Source organism: Paroedura picta, chromosome 11 (assembly GCF_049243985.1).
Source record: "Paroedura picta isolate Pp20150507F chromosome 11, Ppicta_v3.0, whole genome shotgun sequence".
NCBI lineage: Eukaryota > Metazoa > Chordata > Lepidosauria > Squamata > Gekkonidae > Paroedura > Paroedura picta.
In genome coordinates, this window is record NC_135379.1 from 19,502,910 (window position 1) to 19,522,251 (window position 19,342).

The 19,342-nt window shown below is 41.6% G+C and overlaps 1 protein-coding gene across 2 annotated transcripts in view; it reads left to right on the forward strand.

The window, feature by feature from the left end:
- Positions 1–1,882: 1,882 nt before the first annotated feature.
- The window catches only part of CFAP69 (cilia and flagella associated protein 69), a 35,906-nt gene continuing 18,446 nt past the window's right edge, over positions 1,883–19,342 (forward strand). Inside the window, exons 1-10 of one of the 2 annotated variants that reach the window (XM_077303537.1) lie at positions 1,883–2,327; positions 5,857–5,919; positions 8,161–8,223; positions 11,177–11,286; positions 13,415–13,491; positions 14,213–14,311; positions 14,594–14,743; positions 14,866–15,043; positions 16,794–16,917; positions 18,042–18,090. In XM_077303537.1, coding sequence (XP_077159652.1) covers positions 2,190–2,327; positions 5,857–5,919; positions 8,161–8,223; positions 11,177–11,286; positions 13,415–13,491; positions 14,213–14,311; positions 14,594–14,743; positions 14,866–15,043; positions 16,794–16,917; positions 18,042–18,090 — 1,051 coding nt within the window. In that variant the 5' untranslated portion in view covers positions 1,883–2,189. The remainder of the gene's footprint in view (positions 2,328–5,856; positions 5,920–8,160; positions 8,224–11,176; positions 11,287–13,414; positions 13,492–14,212; positions 14,312–14,593; positions 14,744–14,865; positions 15,044–16,793; positions 16,918–18,041; positions 18,091–19,342) is intronic. The other variant, XM_077303538.1, reaches the window with a different exon arrangement.

The following is a 19,342-nucleotide window of genomic DNA, read 5'->3' on the forward strand; positions in this document are numbered from 1 at the left end:
GAGTACCCAGCTTGCTGGGGGGTAAACGGTAATGACTGGGGAAGGCACTGGCAAACCACCCCGTATTGAGTCTGCCATGAAAACGCTAGAGGGCGTCACCCCAAGGGTCAGACATGACTCAGTGTTTGCACAGGGGATACCTTTACCTTTACCTTTACCTTACCATAAAGTTAGAAGAAAACAAACATACACTTAATGCTCCTAGGCTAGAAATGTAAAAATTCCAGAAATTTTGAAGCGGGAGGGGTGTTTATTGCTGGGGAGGTAGATTTGGAGAAATAGAAGAAGAAGAAGAGTTGGTTCTTATATGCCGCTTTTCCCTACCCGAAGGAGGCTCAAAGCGGCTTACAGTCGCCTTCCCATTCCTCTCCCCACAACAGATACCCTGTGGGGTGGGTGAGGCTGAGAGAGCCCTGATATCACTGCTCGGTCAGAACAGTTTTATCAGTGCCATGGCGAGCCCAAGGTCACCCAGCTGGTTGCATGTGGGGGAGCGCAGAATCGAACCCGGCATGCCAGATTAGAAGTCCGCACTCCTAACCACTACACCATACTGGCTCTCATAGAAACTGAGAGGGGAAATGCAATATTTTCCTATCAAACGTAAGCATCGCTGATTTAATAGCCTCATTCACACCTTGCTCAACAAGATATTACTATTTTGCACATTTATGGTATTTTAAAATGTGTCATTTTCAGCAAGAAATTATGTCCAAAACTTGAGAAAGTTGTAATCTGCTGCACTCTATGCTACCATAGAACATTTATCTTTATTTCTGCCAACTATGAGGCAGCAAAACACATTTTCTCTGTTAAGCAAAAGCAATTTTATTATTTGGACATAAACTCTCATACAGTCACAATAAGGAGAACTGCCAACATATTAGGACAGTAAGCTATTAAACTTTGTAACACTGAAACCTCAACTATTGAGAAAATCAGACTTTTTCACGATATAAAGTAAAATGCTTTTTAAGACATGGTTTTTCTCAAAAAGTATTTCAAAGGAATTTTTTCTCAGTTATCTGTAAAATTTACCAATTTTTCCTTTGGGAAAACTGTACTTTTTGAGAGTGGAAAAAACTTTGTTGAGGAGCATTTTACTCTTTCTAAAAGGGAGATTTTTTTCCCCCTTTACTTTCTACTCAGTTTGTTTTGTTGTTCGGGCAAAGGGGAAAATGGGGACATGTTTTGTTCCCTTAAATTTTTTTTGGGGGGGGGGGCAGAGGGACTCCCTAGGCCACACTTGCCACAAATCAATAAATACGGGCTACAGAACAGAGGTGAACCATGTCAAGCGCACCAAAAACCTTCCATCTTACCTAAAACAAGACCAGATGCCCAGTGGAAGGAAAGACCGACACAGCCGAGGCTAACCTTTATGGGGGAGGTGGTGACTCCACATCGGATGGCGAGTGTCGCCTTCGTGTTATAACGTCAGGCCGATCACCTCAGCATAGGCATCTCTCGGGCTGATGCTTCCAACACTGTTTCGAAGAAGTTGGGACTTAAGGAACAGGCTAGGGAAAGCGCTCCGGGCCCACTGGCCCAGCAGACACACACGCCCTATGCAAACCAGCATGACAAAGCGTCTTCCAAAGCGGCAGCCAAGAACTGCGTGGATGCGTGCTCAACTCTCACGGTGACGGCGGTGACCCGATCCCTTCGTGTGCGCCTATCTCCGGAACAAGGCCTGGCGCCTCCTGCCTCCGCGTAGAGGCGGCGGCGTGCTTGAGGCCCGAGTCGCCTCAGCCTTTTCTCTGCTCCTAACCCGGCTTGTGCGTTTTGGCGCCATATCTCGAGGGAGGGACTTCAGAAACGCCTCGCGCCATCGGGCTCGTTACGTGTCGGGGCCTTGGTGTGGAAAATGGGGTCGCTCCCGTTTACTTTCCTTGCCAAGGCGCCGCAGGGGCGTCTGGCAGCGGGGAGGGGATCTCGGAGGCTCAGGTCTGGTCCCCGCCGGAGGGGAAAGGGAAGCGAATTCCGCTCCCGCCCGGCTCCCCTAACGGGGCCTGCCTTGCTCCCACAGGGCGTCCCCTGCGAGCCGGCTTCCTCCGCTCCCATGGCAACCAGGCCCGGCTTGTGTTGTCGCCGCCGCCGCCGCCGCCTCTGCTCCGAGCTCTGGGGCAGCGCGCTCGCCGCGGCGGCCGGCGGAGACTTGAGCCGAGGGGCGCGGCGCCGTGGGAGCGATGGCTTCTCTGGTGCGGGCCGAGGTTTCGACGGCCAGCCTCCTGCCTCCCCCGACCATCCCGAAACTGAGGAGCCCCTCGTGCGCCAGCCGGCGGGAGCGCCTTTCGGACTCCGACTTCAGCGGCAGCCTCGAGCAGGTGAGGGGAAGGGCGGCGCGGCTTCGAAATTATCCGCGTCTTGCCTCGCTCTTCAGGAGGAAAGAGAACAGCTGGGCCCATTCTGCACATGTTGAATAATGCACTTTCTGGCTGCTTTTGCAGCTGGCTATTCCTGTGCAGAACCGGAAAATCTGCTTCTAAAGTGCATTATCTAACCTGTGCGGAATGGGTTCAGGCGGATCCAGCTCTTAGCCCTCCCTAGCAGATGCCTTGAGGACCTGGAAAACAAACGGGGTTTGCCCTCTCCCTGCCTTCTGGCATTGTTTGTTTGTCAACACAGCTGGGTTTGATGATTAAAGGGTTTCTCTCCCATCTGCGGTGCCCAGGTTTAAAGCTGTGCTGTGCTGTGCTGTGCTGTGCTGTGCTGTGCTGTGCTGTGCTGTGCTGTGCTGTGCTGTGCAGTTGGCTGGGTGACCTTAGGTCAGTCAAGATTCAAATGGGTAGCCGTGCTGGTCTGAAGGGGCACAATAAAATCAGAGTCCAGTAGCACCTTTAAGACCAACAAAGATTTATTCAAGGCGTGTGCTTTTAAGTGCTCGCACGCCTTGAATAAATCTTTGTTGGTCTTAAAGGTGCTACTGGACTCTGATTTTATTAGGTCGGTCAGTCATGGTTGTGGGGTAAAATGGAAGACTGCAGCTAGAGTTGGCCAACCACCCTGTGGGAACTGATGCTTTCTTGGCATTACAGCTCATCAACACACTAGGAGATCTGTTCCCCTGGAGCAAGTGGCTGATTTGTATGTTGGACTGTGTGGTATTACACCCTCCTGGGGTCCTTTCCCTCTCTAAACTCTGGCCTCTTCAGGCTCGCCCCCCCCCAAACCTCCAGGAATTTCCCAAATCAGAGTTTGCAGTCTTAAAACTAAGTTTTGCTGTTCTGAGCTCCTTAGAGGAGGAGTGGGAAACAGATTTAATATTTACTTCATTTGTAGCCCACTGCTCTCCCTGCGGAGGACTGAAAGCACTTACAACATTATTTTCTTTGTTTTCTCCTCACAATAAATCTGTAAGAGACCTTAGAATGCATGTAAGTGGTTGGTTCTAGTTCATTCAGCAAGAGTGAGGGCATTTCCACACATTGGTAAAAATAGCATTATGCCAGCTGAATGGCAAAGCGCTAAATTTTATCACGCTTCCCAGCCCCCCCTCGCCTTTTCTTGCCTTTGTCTGCACCTTTTCCTGCATCTCACCCTCCACATTTGCGGCTGGACATGGCGGAGGAGAGCAACGCCCCTTAGATGTGTCGCGCTTCCACCTGTCAATCAATCCAGAAAACCAATCCCCTTTCTCCACATTTTAAAGGTCCTGCGATGCCTGCTAATTTTTAAAATTCATCTCTGTTGCAGTTCCTTTGCATAGAATCATAGTTGGATAGTGCTTTTTGAACACCACCCCTTACGGGATCACGAGTCCTTTGATACATTTAAAAATTAATACCATTCCCTTTGGGGGGGGGGGGGAGAAAACTTTTTTTATTTCTGGCATCGCCTGCACATACGCCTGCCTATTCATTGCTCCAATAAGTTAGTCATTTTTAAAAATAAATTCCTATCCTCGGGAACAAGGGAGAGGGAGGCGAGTGCGAGGATGGGATGAGGTAGGTGCCTTTAGCATGTTTGAGCCTCCTTACCTTCCCTCTGCTAATTGGCTGCTGGTTGCTTTTTGGTAGCTCGCGCTAAATAGTTTGGTGAATCCGCTTTATGTGATTCCCAAACTCGCGCTATGAAATTGAGGATGTAGTGAGCAGTTTGCTGCTCAGGCACTGGATGTGGCCGATGTCATCTGGAATGGCTGGAATATAACTACTACATTAGGTAAGCTTTTCACTATATTTATCTGGTGTGGAAAAGCCCTGAGTGACTGAAGTGCCATCAAGTCACTTTCAGCTTATGGTGACCCTGTGAATTAACGATTTCCAAAATACCCTATCCTTAGCAGCCTTGCTGAGGTCATGCAGACTGAGGGCTTCTTTTATTGGGTCAATCCATCACAAGTTCAGTCTTCCTGTTTTCCTGCTGCTTTGAACTTGTTCTAGCATTGTTGTCTTTTCTGGTGACTCTTGTCTTCTTGTAATGTGTCTAAAGTAATACGTGGAAATCTGCAGATAAAGCTTTTTGTGGCATAGTGCTAAATAACATCAGGTAAATAGTCCATTAAGTTTCTGTGAAAAGGACAGGATGTTGTCAGTTGGCAAATTTAGTTGCACTATTGAACAGTGCCGGTAAAATTATGTTTTTTAATCAGAACTATGAATTACGTGGCGTTTACTTTGCTTTCAAACTGAAGGCCAGCATGCAGTTTTTAACACTGTACACCTGTGTTTTTGCTGTTATACCTCCAACCTTTTTTTAGATGTTTCTATGGATCAATGTGGCTTTCAGCAATTTTTATAGAGTTGTTAAAAATTTTGTGTGTATACTATATGCAACTGAGCAACAGTGCACAGAACTGTTTTGCTTCCTAGTACATATATTGCCTGATGCTTACTGTACTCTTAGGTTCTAGGCCAAACTGTTTCATTTTATCCATGCTTAAAGGTAAAGGTATCCCCTGTGCAAGCACCGAGTCATGTCTGACCCTTGGGGTGACGCCCTCTAGCGTTTTCATGGCAGACTCAATATGGGGTGGTTTGCCAGTGCCTTCCCCAGTCATTACCGTTTACCCCCCAGCAAGCTGGGTACTCATTTTACCGACCTCGGAAGGATGGAAGGCTGAGTCAACCTTGAGCCAGCTGCTGGGATTGAACTCCCAGCCTCATGGGCAAAGCTTTCAGACAGCTGCCTTACCACTCGGTGCCACAAGAGGCTCTATCCATGCTTAAGGGTCTGAAATTTTGTATTCCATGTTTTAGTTTGAGTATTGTTTTGAACAGAGAGATAAAATTTCTTGAAACCTTTGTTATAGAATTTTTGGTTTGTTTTACCCCAGCAAGCTTTTACTGTCATCTGGTTGGGTGGCTTGGGCAGAGTCACCTGATCAGCATTTCAGTTAAATTTTTTACTGCATCCACCTGGTAATAACAGACAAGGGCATAGAGCTCTGCTGCACCCAATCATTGCAAATCCTATTTAGTTCCTTCCCTGACTTCTGGGATTTTATCAAGCATTTTTTAGTCATGACCTTTTTAGTCATAAGAACTCAGTACAAATTCTGTGTTTACCTAGTACTTGTGCATAAATGTAGGATACATGTGTTATGCTGAAAATAAGAGGGGCAAGAAAAGGGGCTGTGATCACATACACACAGCACTATCCTATGCCTCTTTATGTAGAAATTACTCTGACTGTGAGGGAGGGCAGCATGGTACAGTCCAGTCTTATCAGATCTCAGATGCTGAGCAGGGTTGATATTGGAAGGGAGACAACCTTTTTCAGAGGAAAGCAATGGCACAACACCGTCTCTGCTGCTCACTTGTCAAGGCAACTTGACAGCACCTAGTTAAGATTGCATACAATTTCAACCTTAGCAGTATATTACTATTTATTGATGACATTAATCTGTTTTAGGATAATCACTTGAAATCTGTGGATCTTAATCATGTTATCAAGCTACTTGAAGAAACAGAATCAGTAAGTATAGCCATAGTGTATAAAACTATCTGTATTTTTCTTAAATTAGTTTCAGTGGATTGCCATTTATTTCATGATCAGCCAGAGTTATGCGTGCGAGACTAAACCTCTACCGATGGCAGTGACTAAAGGTCGCTACACTAAAATTCCATATGCCGACAGACTTTGTACATGCTCATCCAAGAAACCTGAGTCAGTGGAACATGTTCTGCTCTTTTGTGAGCAGCACGACCATCTTAGGGAATGGTCCATATATCTGCTCATGAGGGCGAGCAAGATCCATGATCCCTTGACAATAGTGCACTTTCTCTTATTGGATCATAACTCTCAAGTTATTGAAGGTATTGCAGTGTTCCTCCATAGGATTTTCTCCAAATGAACTGGGAATTGAAATACCCTATGTAGGCCCTGTGTCATTAAGGTTTTTAAAAGTAATAAGGTGCATTTGAATTGGGCCTGGAGGCAAACAGGTAACCAGTGCAATTGAGTTTTATATTCCAAGCAGCTGACCATAGACAAGAATCTTGCTGCTACATTTTGTACCAATTAAAGATTCCAGTCTTCAAAGAGCACTTTGAGCACTTTATGGTAGTCCCATATTCCCGCTGTCATAAGGGTCAGTTCATAGTCTGAGGAAGAGTGCTTGCACTCGAAAGCTCGTTCCTTGAATAAATCTTTGTTGGTCTTAAAGGTGCCATGGGACTCTTTGTTTTTTTGTCCAGTTTGGAAGTTATGGTGGTGCACATTTGTATGGTTAGATCGGAAGAATTTAAATAAGCCAGTTTACAGGAGAGCTTCTAAAAACAGCACTGATCTGTTTTTCCATTGGCAAGATCAGGTCTGAAAGCACTCCAAAAACTCTTAAGATCAACTGAAGATCAACTAAAGAGAATTTCACTGCATCCACTTATTGAGAATTCATTCCAAAGCTGCAGATTCTCTCTGCCAAAAGTTCAACATAATGGTTCAATAGCAGTTGGGATAAAATTGATAGTGCTGTCTTACACTGGTTAGATGACTCTACCACTACTAATTGTTTCTTGTCATCAAAAAGTGAACAAAACTAGTAGACAGCCCCTTTTATCCCAAATGTTTATCCACCAAAATACTGTGGTCAATTATGTTAACATATAAAACTTCTTACCTAATGGGAACAGAAAATCCTATGTTTCTAAATATGAGGAAAAATTCTTGCAGTATTCTGACTCACATACTGACTTAGGCAAGAATAAAGCCAAATACATATACAACTTAAACATAAAGGGTTGCATTGTATGATCCTCTTTCACTGAATTGCAATTTATGACTCTTGTCTGCTTAGTGTTCTTTCAGAGAAAAAATGTTACCCCCAATGAATGACATTTTCTAATGGTAGAAAGCATTGTTTTACTTGGAGGAAGTCTTTGTTGAAGGAATACTTGGTGGAAGAAGTCATAAGATCCAACTTGGGTGGGAATTGTGTCAGGATCCAATCCAGCGCAAATAACATGTCTGTTTTTCATGCAGCTTAGTTTTTATTACACATTAAAATTAATTTATAATATTTTTATTACAATATGTAATTGAATTTTGCAGCTCTATGTTCCTTGAAATCAAGTTTATAACTTTCCATGGATTATGATGTTAGATGTATTTGTTCTGTGTAACCTGTGACTTTCCTCGGATTATCATAAATTAGGTGTATGTGCTCTGTGTAACCTGTGACAAACCTGTTAAAAGAAAAAGAAATTGTTGGCCACATCAAAAGTTGTGGACAGATAAACTACAATGGCTTGCCTTTACCAATTGTAGTTGGAGATCATCTGCTAGGGCTAGTAGTGCTGATTCAGTTCCAAATACAGGTCTAGAGCCAGGTTGGAATGGATCAGGGGTAAAAGTTTTACCCAGAAATGGCTCAGGTCTAAAGATGGTAAAGGGCTGAGACATATAAACCAATTTTTGCCTCCTGTTAAAGCAGTCTTGCCCCAATCTAAAAACCAGGATAATTGTAGATTTTTGCTTCATTCCTCCATGACTCACCAGTGCCGTGCCTTTAAAATACACCTTGTACAGCTACTTGTGCTAAAAACCATAAGTATTTTAGTAAATAAATAATAAGACTGCAGGCATCTTTTATGGGGAGGGGATTGTTTTGTATGTTTCTAATTGTCATTTGACACCCACCTTGAGCCACAAAGAAAGGCGGGTATAAATGTTTAAATTCCCACTTCTCACACAACCTATTTTTTTTTTCTTTTTAAGAGTAATTCAGAAGAACTGTTGAAAGCTCTAAAAAATGTTGCAAACCGGTATGACTCTGGGATTGTATCCTTTTCATTTTCCATGAGATTCACCCAATCTTGCTAAGAAAGACTGAGGAGTGATCAGAAAACATGTTTTAAAATGGCATCCAGGAACATGCAATAATTTGCTCTGGAGTTTGAGTGAAATAAAGAGGGCAATGATTGGCTGTTGGTACTCCTAATGGGAATGACTGCTTGTTTCAGCTCGGGTATCTTCCAGCATTGCAACATTGTTGCGGTTGACATGCAAATTTTTTTTAACTGCCCCAATTCACCCTTTCTGGGTGGCAGTCGTCAAGGTGGGGGGAAATGTTCACGATCCAAGGAAGAGGCTTTCTTTTGAATCAGTTTTGCAATGCAAATAAAGAGTACAAGATAAACCAGTTTTAAAAGGAACGGGGAGAGGGGAATGGGAAAGAAGTGAAACTGTGCTGTGATGTTTATATAATTATATGATGAATATGATATGATTATATGTCCTGATCCTTGAGGATAGCCTAGGTTAACATCTGAGTAATAACTATCATTTGTCATCTGTACACCGCCCGTGGCGCCGCGGGCGCCACGGACTAAATAAATGGTTAAGGGGCCTTGAGGAGGGCTCTGTCCGTGATGAGGAAGGGTCCGAATTGGACCCTTCCTCACGACAGACAATCGGAGGGACCAATTGGCAGGCGCGAAGCGCCTGCCGATTGGTCCCTCCGATTCCCAGCCCCAGCAACTGTGAGCCGCGCTCCGCGCGGCTCGCAGTTGCTCCCGGCCTGACGTGGTGAGAGGCGCGAAGCGTCTCTCACCGCGTCAGGCCGGCCCCAAGGAAGCCCCCGCCGCAAACACAACACAAGACTCCAGCCGCCGAGAAGCTGCAGAAAAAAAGAAACACCCCCGGAGGAGCCTTTCGCCGCTAGCGCGACGAGAGGCAGCAGAAAAAAAAAACCCCTGTAGGAGCTCCAAGCCGCCGCGCCGACGAGAGGCAGCAGAAAAAAAAAAACCCTGTAGGAGCCTTTCGCAGATCCAAGCAGCAGAAAAAAAAAACCCTGTAGGAGCTCCAAGCTCCACGAGAGGCAGCAGAAAAAAAAAAACCCTGTAGGAGCCTTTCGCAGATCCAAGCAGCAGAAAAAAAAAACCCTGTAGGAGCCTTTCGCAGATCCAAGCAGCAGAAAACAAAACCCTGAAGGAGCCTTTCCCAGCTCCAAGCAGCAGGAAAAAAAACCCCTGTAGGAGCTCCAAGCCGGCACGCCCACGAGAGCTAGCAGAAAAAAAAAACCCTGCAGGAGCCTTTCACAGCTCCAAGCAGCAGAAAAAAAAACCCTGTAGGAGCCTTTCGCAGTTCCAAGCAGCAGAAAACAAAACCCTGTAGGAGCCTTTCCCAGCTCCAAGCAGCAGAAAAAAAAAACCCTGTAGGAGCCTTTCACAGCTCCACGCAGCAGAAAAAAAAGCACCTCCTGGTGTCCCCTGGGTCCTAGCGCCCATTGCATTCCTGGTTGCAATGGGCTTTCTTGCTAGTATAATATAATACAGTGGCTTGAAAATAGCAATATCATTATAAATAGGTTGTTAACTACAAATGCATATAAGCTGCAAAAATGAATACTGATGCATTGTATAACAACATTTCCTGATTGGCTATTGGCTAATGCCAAAAGGCTAAGCATACTGTATATTAAAAATTGAAGAAAGAAGTAAATAATGATCAGTTTGCATGTAGTGCTTAGCCAAACCATCTTGTCATTTCAGACAACTGTACCACATGAACTGGGAAATACATTCCAGAATCTATACTTCTCATTCAGAACACAGCTCCACAGTAGATCAGAAAAGCTATACAGCTGGGCCAAGAACAGAAAGGGAGGTGTTTCTGCAAACTTAAGAAGAAATTCTGGGTTTGCGGAAAAATCTCCGCACCTAAAAAATGACAGGGATTTTATAAAATCAAAAATGGAGATATTACAACTCAAATTTAAAAGTCTGAATGAGATTTTGTGAGCAGCATGAGAGCTCAATCTCATAATGACCTGTGATGAATAGTGAAGAGAGACTTGAAGTGGGAAAAACATCTTATATGCTTTGGGAGACCCAGGTCTGAATCCACACTGTGTCAGAGAAACTTGCTGGGTAACCCTGGGTGTCTCTCAGCCTAACCGAACCTAATTTATGCCCCTCACTGGCAGTCTTCAAGCAAAGGTTGGATACACACTTTTCTTGGATGCTTTAGGATGCTTAGGGCTAGTCCTGCGTTGAGCAGGGGGTTGGACTAGATGGCCTGTATGGCCCCTTCCAACTCTATGATTCTATGATTCTATGAGGTTGTTGTAAGGATAAAATGGAGGAGAGGAGCACAATGGAAGTCATGTTGGGTACCTATTAGAAAAGTGGTATATAAAGTGAAGTAAAAGTAAAAAATAAAATTCAATCAAGTCAACTGTGCCATAAAAATTCATTTATGGAAAAAATATTAAAGACAATATTAAATTTATGCTATATCATATTACTATCTTGGTGTTGTCTGTCATTCATAATAAAAAAGGAGAATTTTTCATTCTTGTAATATCTAAAATAGTACCAGTCCATTATCTGTATTGTCTCTTCAGAACAGGGAACAGGAAAGCCTTACAATGACAATGGATTTCATGTGAGATTTCTCTGTATGTACATTTTGAGATATTTGATGTATCCAGCTGTTAGAAATTACAGGGAGGCAGATCTTTTAGGAGTGAGGTGTGTGCACAGTCTTTCTGCCAACTGTGGTATATTAACATGGTATATGCAATGGCGCCCCCTGGATTACAGTGGTTTCGATTGAAGTAAATGCATACTTTAATTCTCTATAAAGAGTCGGTTAAGGCAAATGTAACTCCCCTGGTTCTTATTCTGAGTAGCTCAGTGTGACTGCTATAGGCTCTGTACTATACTGAAAATTGATCCATTACTAATTTGTTTTAACTGCTCAATTTTCCTTAATTCATAAATATTACAAGCCCCTTAAGGAGTTAACAAGAATCTCTAAAATTTTAAACCTGTGTGCAGAAAGAATTGAGAACCACAATGATTTTATAGAACCTACATGTGAAATTCTCAAATTGTATAGGTAAGTATTCTTTAATTTAAATGCTGGCTATTTACACAATGTGTATTATGTTCAGAGTTACACTGCTAATAACAAATCTTCACGTGTTCATCTACTGTCACTGTTCTTACGCATCAGTTTTTCATAAGCGTTCTGCAATATAGTTTGGTGAGTATGTAGTTACCATTGCAGCATTTATTATTTATACTAGCTTCAAAGCCCATTCCTAAGAATGGGCCTTGAAAGGGCCCCCTCCCCTGGCCCCTGGCCAGGCACCTTAAGGTGGCTTTGGGTCGCAGCTCGCAGCCAGATCGAGTGGGGCAGGCAGGGGCTGGGCAGCTCATTAGCAGGGCTGGGACAGAGCTCGTTAGCAGGCAGTCAGCAGGCCGGGAGAACTTGTTAGCAAGCCCTCCACCATGACGCTTTGCCCAGGTCCCTCTCCCATTACCTGCTGCTGGCTCCAGGCACTGAGGCATCTGAGAGCAAAGAGGCTAGAGTTCAGGGATGGAGGGCGGGAGCTGCAGGGACAGGGCCAATCAAGGCAAAGCTGGCTGCACCCTGATTGGCCCTATTCTAATTTGGACAGCCGGACACGTCCCACCCCCTAAGCTGTTTCACAAATATATAGTGGAACAACTATGGATAAGGATATGTGGTATATAACATGGAAGGATTCCCACAAGTCTCTCAGTATATGATTGGTTGGGGAAGGATTATTATCACCGAGAGATTGCACTAATGAGGCTGGATATAGACTCGATTATTCTGGAGGTGTAAGTGTTTCTGCTATTGAAATCCCCCCCGTCCCCCAAAGTATAAAATTCTATCAAAAATCCTGTTTTTTAAGCAGAGAAGACCTCCCTGGAACAGGATTTGGGAGGGCATTTGGGGCTGCCATGAAGAGCAGGATGATTGTGCTCTATGAACAGAAAACTTAGTCTGGATCCAACTCAATACATTTTGTTAGACTATTTTATTACCTAGAGGGAAGACTTGCAGTGATTTTACTCTACAAATGCAGTCAGATGTTTAAAAGGCCTTGTATTATCATGCTGATATGTACATCCTCAGGGCAGTATCATGAAAAGAAACTTTCATGGAACCATAGCTGGGAAATTATTCCTGCTCTTTGGAACCAATATCAGTTATTAATAACTAGTGTGCACAAGCTCAGAAAACTACTTCAGTCATAATAGCATCAGTTTTTTAAAGCATTTGTTTGGCCAAACACCTCAGTTTTTTATCCCTGTTTAACACTTTCAGTCACAGAACTATTCATTCAGCATTTAGTCCTACCCTATTGCTTTCTGTGTTGAAACATACTGGAGGAACTCTTCTGTGACTAGTATATACATTTGTCCTTTCTGATGCTACTTAATGGACAAGAAGCCTAACTGATATGTTAGTCCAAAACAGAGATGGGCATGAACCGAGGCAAGAACCAAATTTTCCGATGAAAATGCCTCAGTTTGTGCCTCCTCCAAACATTTCCTGGACCTTTGTCCAGTTCAATTCAGAGGGTCGGCTGGCATGCCATCCCTTCTAGCTCACTAAGTGGCTGCAAGCCACTTCAGCAGTTGATTTTTCTCCTTCCCACTTAGAAGTGAGCAAAGGAAAATGGGCTGCTAAAATGGCTTCAGCCATTTCAAGTTGACAGAAGACAGGAGCACCCCATTTCTGATAGGAGGAAGTAAACTCAATCACTGAAATGACTTGTAGCCATTTTAGCCAGACAGCATGGTGGGGGCTCCTGTCTACTGTCAGACTGAAATGGCTGGCAGCTATTTTTGTGGTTCGTTTCACTTACTGTCACTTGGAAGGCAGGAAGCAAAATGAACTGCTCCAAAGCAGACAGTTTGTTTTGGGGCTTTGGAATAGGTTTGGTTCGGGTGTTTGTTTCAAGAACACCCTGAACCCCAACCAAAATCTTCCATTTTGTTCCCAATCTTAGTATGTAACTCAGATTTGAGCAGGTAGTATATTGGTTTGTTAAAACTATCAATACTATCAGAATTAAATCATAGTGATCATAAATAATTTCTATATCTTAGTTCCTTCCTGCATTTCATGAAAACTGAAGACTTATCTTTATTCTTCTGTGGCATTTTATACAGTTTTAACAGGTTTATGTTTTGTTTATGTTTTGTAGGTTCCCATTCTATAAAAAGAAGTTATCTGATGAAGTTAACTATGCCAATGAAGCTCAAGAATCAATTGCACAACTGGGTAATTTTAGATTACTGTTGCTGTTTTTTACAGCCTAGATGAAATTTTATTTTTGTCTTTTCCTTCAGATATATTTTTGTGTGCTAGAAATTTCTGTAGAGCTACTTGATCCATACAAGTTATTCCAAACCCAAGAATCAGTAAAAATACGAAGTTTTTATTTATGTTTCTCTCAAGTGGGAGAAAGCACTTTTTCTCTCCTCCATCTTATTTGCACAATCCTGTGAGGTAGGTTAAGGTGAGTATGTGTGACAAGCCAGCTTCCATGGCTTTTCAGTGGACAAATGCTAAAAAAGAGGGTAGGGTGTTTCTCAAAATTGCAGTGATTCATTAAATATATGTCATAAATAAGTACCAAATAGCCCATCAGGATTCACAGAAAAGGCTTATTATATCATTTACGTTGATTATAATAAACAGCACAAAACTCCATTAGTGCTATTAAAACATTCATAAATTAGTAAAATATTAATCAAAGTATGTAAATTACAAAATTGAAATAAATTTCTAGGCATGGTGGGGAAGGCAATTAATGGCAATAAACCTTTAATATGTCTCAAGGCATTCTCTTTGTCGGGGAATCTTTTTAAAAAGTCGGAAGCCAAAATCTTTTTTTATGGAATACTGAGCAGAAATACAAATTGCTATGAAATAGGGAATGCAGCACAACTGTAAGTCTGTGATAATTGTTATATGTTTTATTTATCTTGTGTATCTTCAGGTTATTTGATGAGGGTGCCGTGTTCTCAAGTAAGAATACAAATCTGCAAGTGTGTTATTAGTTTCTACCATGCTGAGCCACCAAAGAAAGAATTTGAAGGTGAATTTTATTTGTACATGAAATGCAGATTAATCAAAGATTAATCAATCAGTGTAGCCATTTTGGTCTGCAGGGGGAAGGTAAAGAAGGTACATGGATCCTTCTGTCTGCAGAAATGTTTTGTGGGATCTTAGCCATTGTATTATAAATACATTTTAAAATAAACATGAGTGGCTCTTTTTCTAAAACTTTATAACATAATATCTCCCCATATTATCCTTGGTTTTATGCTGGCATACCTTGTATAACATTACAGACTTCTTTCAATTATTTTGTATACAGTTTATCAACCTCTAAGTGCAAACTATAAAAGGAAGATGGTGGAATTAGGAGGTTTAGCAGAAACTTTAGTCTTGGCTTTGGCATTAGTTGAAAATCAACTTACTGAAAAATTGTGGATAATTAAAACACTGCAGCATCTTTCCACTTCTGGTTAGTATAACACAACTCTTTAAATGAATGTGTTTTTTTCTTAACGCTATCTGATTTTCTCTGCTGTTTCCTGAAATGAGTGACATCAGTGGAGCTAATTGTTGGATCATTTAATGTTTCAGAGGCAAACTGCAAATTTATGATGAAAGCTGAAGCACCAAAAAGATTATGTTCTCATATGAATGATGCCGATGTCACCGGACAGCTACTATTCCGTTCCTCGGAAGTTCTTTGGAATTTACTAGAAAATGCCTCTAAGGAAGAAATAGTTACTCAGCTCAGTAACTTGGAATGTGTACAGTTAAGTGCACTCAAACCAAATACAGGCTGATGTTGATCAAAAATTATAAAGCTGGGCATTTTAAACCTTATATTTAACAAACTTTTAAAATGCAGGAGGTATAAAACTCTTATTTGTGACTAATGCTTGACTAGGAAATCCTATAAAGTGACAATTAAATAAGGGTGTTCATAATTGTGTTATTAACATATAAAATTAGCTAAAGGGGGAAAACATAATCTGTTCTTTAGATTTGTGTGTGTTTCTTTTTCTGTATATATCAATTTATAGATAACATATGGAATTTAGCGATGACTACTGACTTAGCTGGCTTTAAAAGGGTTTAGACCAGGGGTAGTCAAACTGCGGCCCTCCAGATGTCCATGGACTACAATTCCCAGGAGCCCCCTGCCAGCGAATGCCAGCGAATGCTGGCAGGGGGCTCTTGGGAATTGTAGTCCATGGACATCTGGAGGGCTGCAGTTTGACTACCCCTGGTTTAGACAAATCTGTCAGTGGCTTTTAGCCGCACTCACTCAATGGAGCTTCCAGGAAGAGAGGCAATATTGCCTTCATGCCTTGGTTGTGGTAGGGTTAGATGTGTATCATCTGTCTTGTCCCTATAGAAAATGGGCAGATATACTAGCTCAATTTTAGATCTTACTCAAGAAGACTTAAATAAAAGACCTTAAATAAAACAGGGATGCCCTTAATTGCCTTTATGGTTTAATTTATATATTGCAGTATTAACCATAGAATATAATTTTTAAATGGCTAACAGTATAATACTTCAAAGTATCAATATTAGTGTAATTCAAGAAGATGGAAAATTATATTTGAAATATCCGTGTTTCAATAGGAGGGTTTATTTATTTATAGCATTTATTAGCCCTCTTTTTACCTTGTATCACATCAGGCTGTTTATATAATATAATATAAATAAAACAACAATAATAAAACACATAAAATACAACCATTTAAAATCTAATTAGGACTGTCAAGAATTTAAAACCAAATTAGTTAAAAATAAATAAAATAAATAAATAAAAAGACCATAAATAAGCCAATAAAACTCTCTTCAGCAGCACCTTGAAGATTGAAAGTGAGGGGGCCTGGCACACCTTCCTGGGGAGGTTGTTTCACAGTTTTGGGGCTGCCACTGATAAGGCCCTCTTTCATGTGCTCACTGGATTGATTGCTGGGGCAGGGCCTCCCTTTGGGATCTTACTTACTTAGCAGGAAAGTATGAGAGAAGATGGTTCATCAGATACACTTGTCTCACACCACGTAAGGCTTAATATGTTTGATTAGAGCAGCCTTTATCAACTTTTTTACCATTGAGAAACCTCTGAAACATTCTTCAGGTTGCAAGAAACCCCAGAAGTGGTGTGATCATGCCAAATATAGTTGAGAAGCATAGCTGTGTACATTCCTATCTGGGGCTCCTCCCCTTCCCACCCCTTCCAGGCCCATCACTGGCCATTTTAGGAGGGGGAGATGGGTTGACATAACCATATATGCTGTTACCCACCCCGAGCCAATTGGAAAGAGAGGGCTATGAAAATTAACTTGTTATGATTATGTCACTCAACTGTTTAACAAATTTTAAAAATATATTAAAAATAAACTAACTCCTACCCATTCAGGAAAACCTTCTAGGGCTGTCAAGAAACCCCAGGGTTTCATGTAGCCCTGGATGAGAAAGCTTGGATTAGAGTCTTCATTTGAATAAACTGTGAGCATCCTGAATTTTACTTTTCTTTTCCGCAGTGCTCTGAAAGAAGCATTTACAAGTTTGCTTTTACGTGGTTCCCGCCATTATGATCGTCAGCTAAGAAATGATATTTTAGTGATATCCACGCTCATAGCTCAGAACCCCGGAGCACCAATGATTGTATGTATGCATGGTTATGAGTTTTGTCAGCTCATTTGTTAGTTAGTGTTATTGAAAAACATGTGATTATATCAAATATTGACTCAAAGTCACTCCCTTGAATTTTTTTTGTTAAATTTTTTTAGTTTCATACTTTGGGCATAGTTAGAGCTGTAGTCTTCATAATGGTATCTTAGTTTAACAACTACGGTAATCCAATATAGAGAGGAATTAGATGTCTAGAAATAACTTTAACACATTTTTAATACACCCATTCCTGATACCTTTCTATTATTGTGACAGAATAGAAATTCTTGGAAAGTCAAGTTTTCCTATTTAAATTGTACTCAGACGCCCCTTCTCAAACTTTACATTTTCTAGAAGTGTTCTAGTAATCTGTGCATGTGCGTGCCACAAAGTCACAGCTGACATGGCCAAGAGATGTTCAGAGGTGGCTTTCCATTGCCTGTCTCTGCATCACAACCCTGGTATTCCTTGGAGGTCCCCCGTGTGAATCCTAGCCAGGATCAACCCTGTTTAGCTTCTAAGATCTGATGAGATCAGGCTAGCTTGGGCTATCTACCATGTATTATGATTACCTGTTAGGGTTTTTTTTAACTACTTCAGTGTACCACAGCTATTTTTTTTTACCAAGTACTTACATAACAATAAAATCAGTGCAAAACCAAGATAATAAGTAAAATGAATGATACCAGCCAAAAGGCAGAAAACATTCAGCTAAGACTTTTGAGTGCCTTCTGAAATAACTTCCGACAATAATATAAAACAAAAAAAATGATTTTGGGGCCCTGGCACAGTAAAGGTGCTACCACTGAAAATGTCCTGCTTCTTTGCTTCATTTTTTTTAACCCTCCTACTATGATACCTAAAGTATGACCTCAGCATCCAGAGGGCATCATAAGAACCATGGGCTCATGCCAGTTTCCCAATGTCGGATGTTTAGGGACACTTGATGAGAACTGCTCATGAATCTGTATTTTAAAACCCAAGACCACCATAACAGGTACTTATGATACTGAATACTGTTTATATTGTTCAGTTTCCTTAGCTAAAACATACAGTTAAGCAGTAACATTCATTATATAATTGTGTACAACAGTTTAATGGTATTCTGTAATTTTTAGGAAACGGGATTTGCCAAGCAGTTAATACTCTTTGCCACTTTTGTTGAAGGTAAGTAATCTAATTTATTAGTAACTGAAAACGGCATAATACTTCTGAGGTTTCTTTGAGAAACGGAACAGGCATGTGGACTTTCAAAGGGCCTTTGACAGCGTACCTCAGCAAAAACTTTTAAGTAAACCTTGCAGCCATAGGATAAGAGAATGGGTTCTTTTACAGATTAAAAACTGTTGAAATGAAGAGAAGAATAGAACCTAAAGACAGTTCTCACAATGGAAGAAAGTAAGCAGTGGGGTCCCACAAGGATAAGTATTGGGGCTGATACTATTTAATTTAGAAGAAGAATTGTTTTTTACCCTGCTTTTCACTATATGAAGCAGTCTCAAAGCTGCTTACTTCTCTTCCTCTCCCCACAACAGAAACCCTGTAAGGTAGGTGGGGCTGAGACAGCTCTGACAGAACTGCTCTGTATGAACAGCTTTGTCAGGACTATGAATAACTCAGGGTCACCCAGCTGGCTGCATGTGGACTCAAACACGGCTCTCCAGATTAGAAGCTGCCTCTCTTTTAACCACCACACCAAGTTGGCTTATTCATCAGTGATCTGGAACTTGGGGTGAGTGAGGTAGTGGCCAAGTCTGCCAATGACACAAAATTCTTCAGGATAGTGAAAGCCAAGGGTGACTCTGAAGAACTGGAGGACCTCCACAAACTGGGTGTGGGCAACATTGTGACAAATGAAGTTAAATGTTGGTAAACCCGCCACGAGCCGCAAGGGAGTGGCGGGCTATAAATCTAATAATAATAATAATAATAATAATAATAATAATAATAATAATAATAATAATAATAATAATAATAATAATAAATGTAAAGAGATGCACAGTTGGACAAAGAAATCCCAACTCCAAGTATAGGCTTATGGGGTCTGAACTTACTCAGACTGAGAGGGAAAAACATCTTGGGGTTGTAGAAGATAAATAAGTAAAAGTGTCAGTCAAGTGTGCTGCAACATTGAAAAGGCAAACTATATTAGGGATCATTAGGAAAGGGATCGAGAATAAAATAGCTGATATTGTAATGCACCTGTATACATCTAGGGTGTGGCCTGATTTTGAATACTGTATACAGTTATAGCCATTGTACCTCCAAAAGGGCATTGCAGATTTGAAAAAGATACAGAGTAGGGCAACTAGATAATTAGGGGGTTGGAGCACCTTCCCTGTGAGGAAAGATTGAAAGGTCTAGGACTTTTCAGTTTAGAAAAGAGACAACTAAAAGGGGAAGGGGGAGACATGATAGA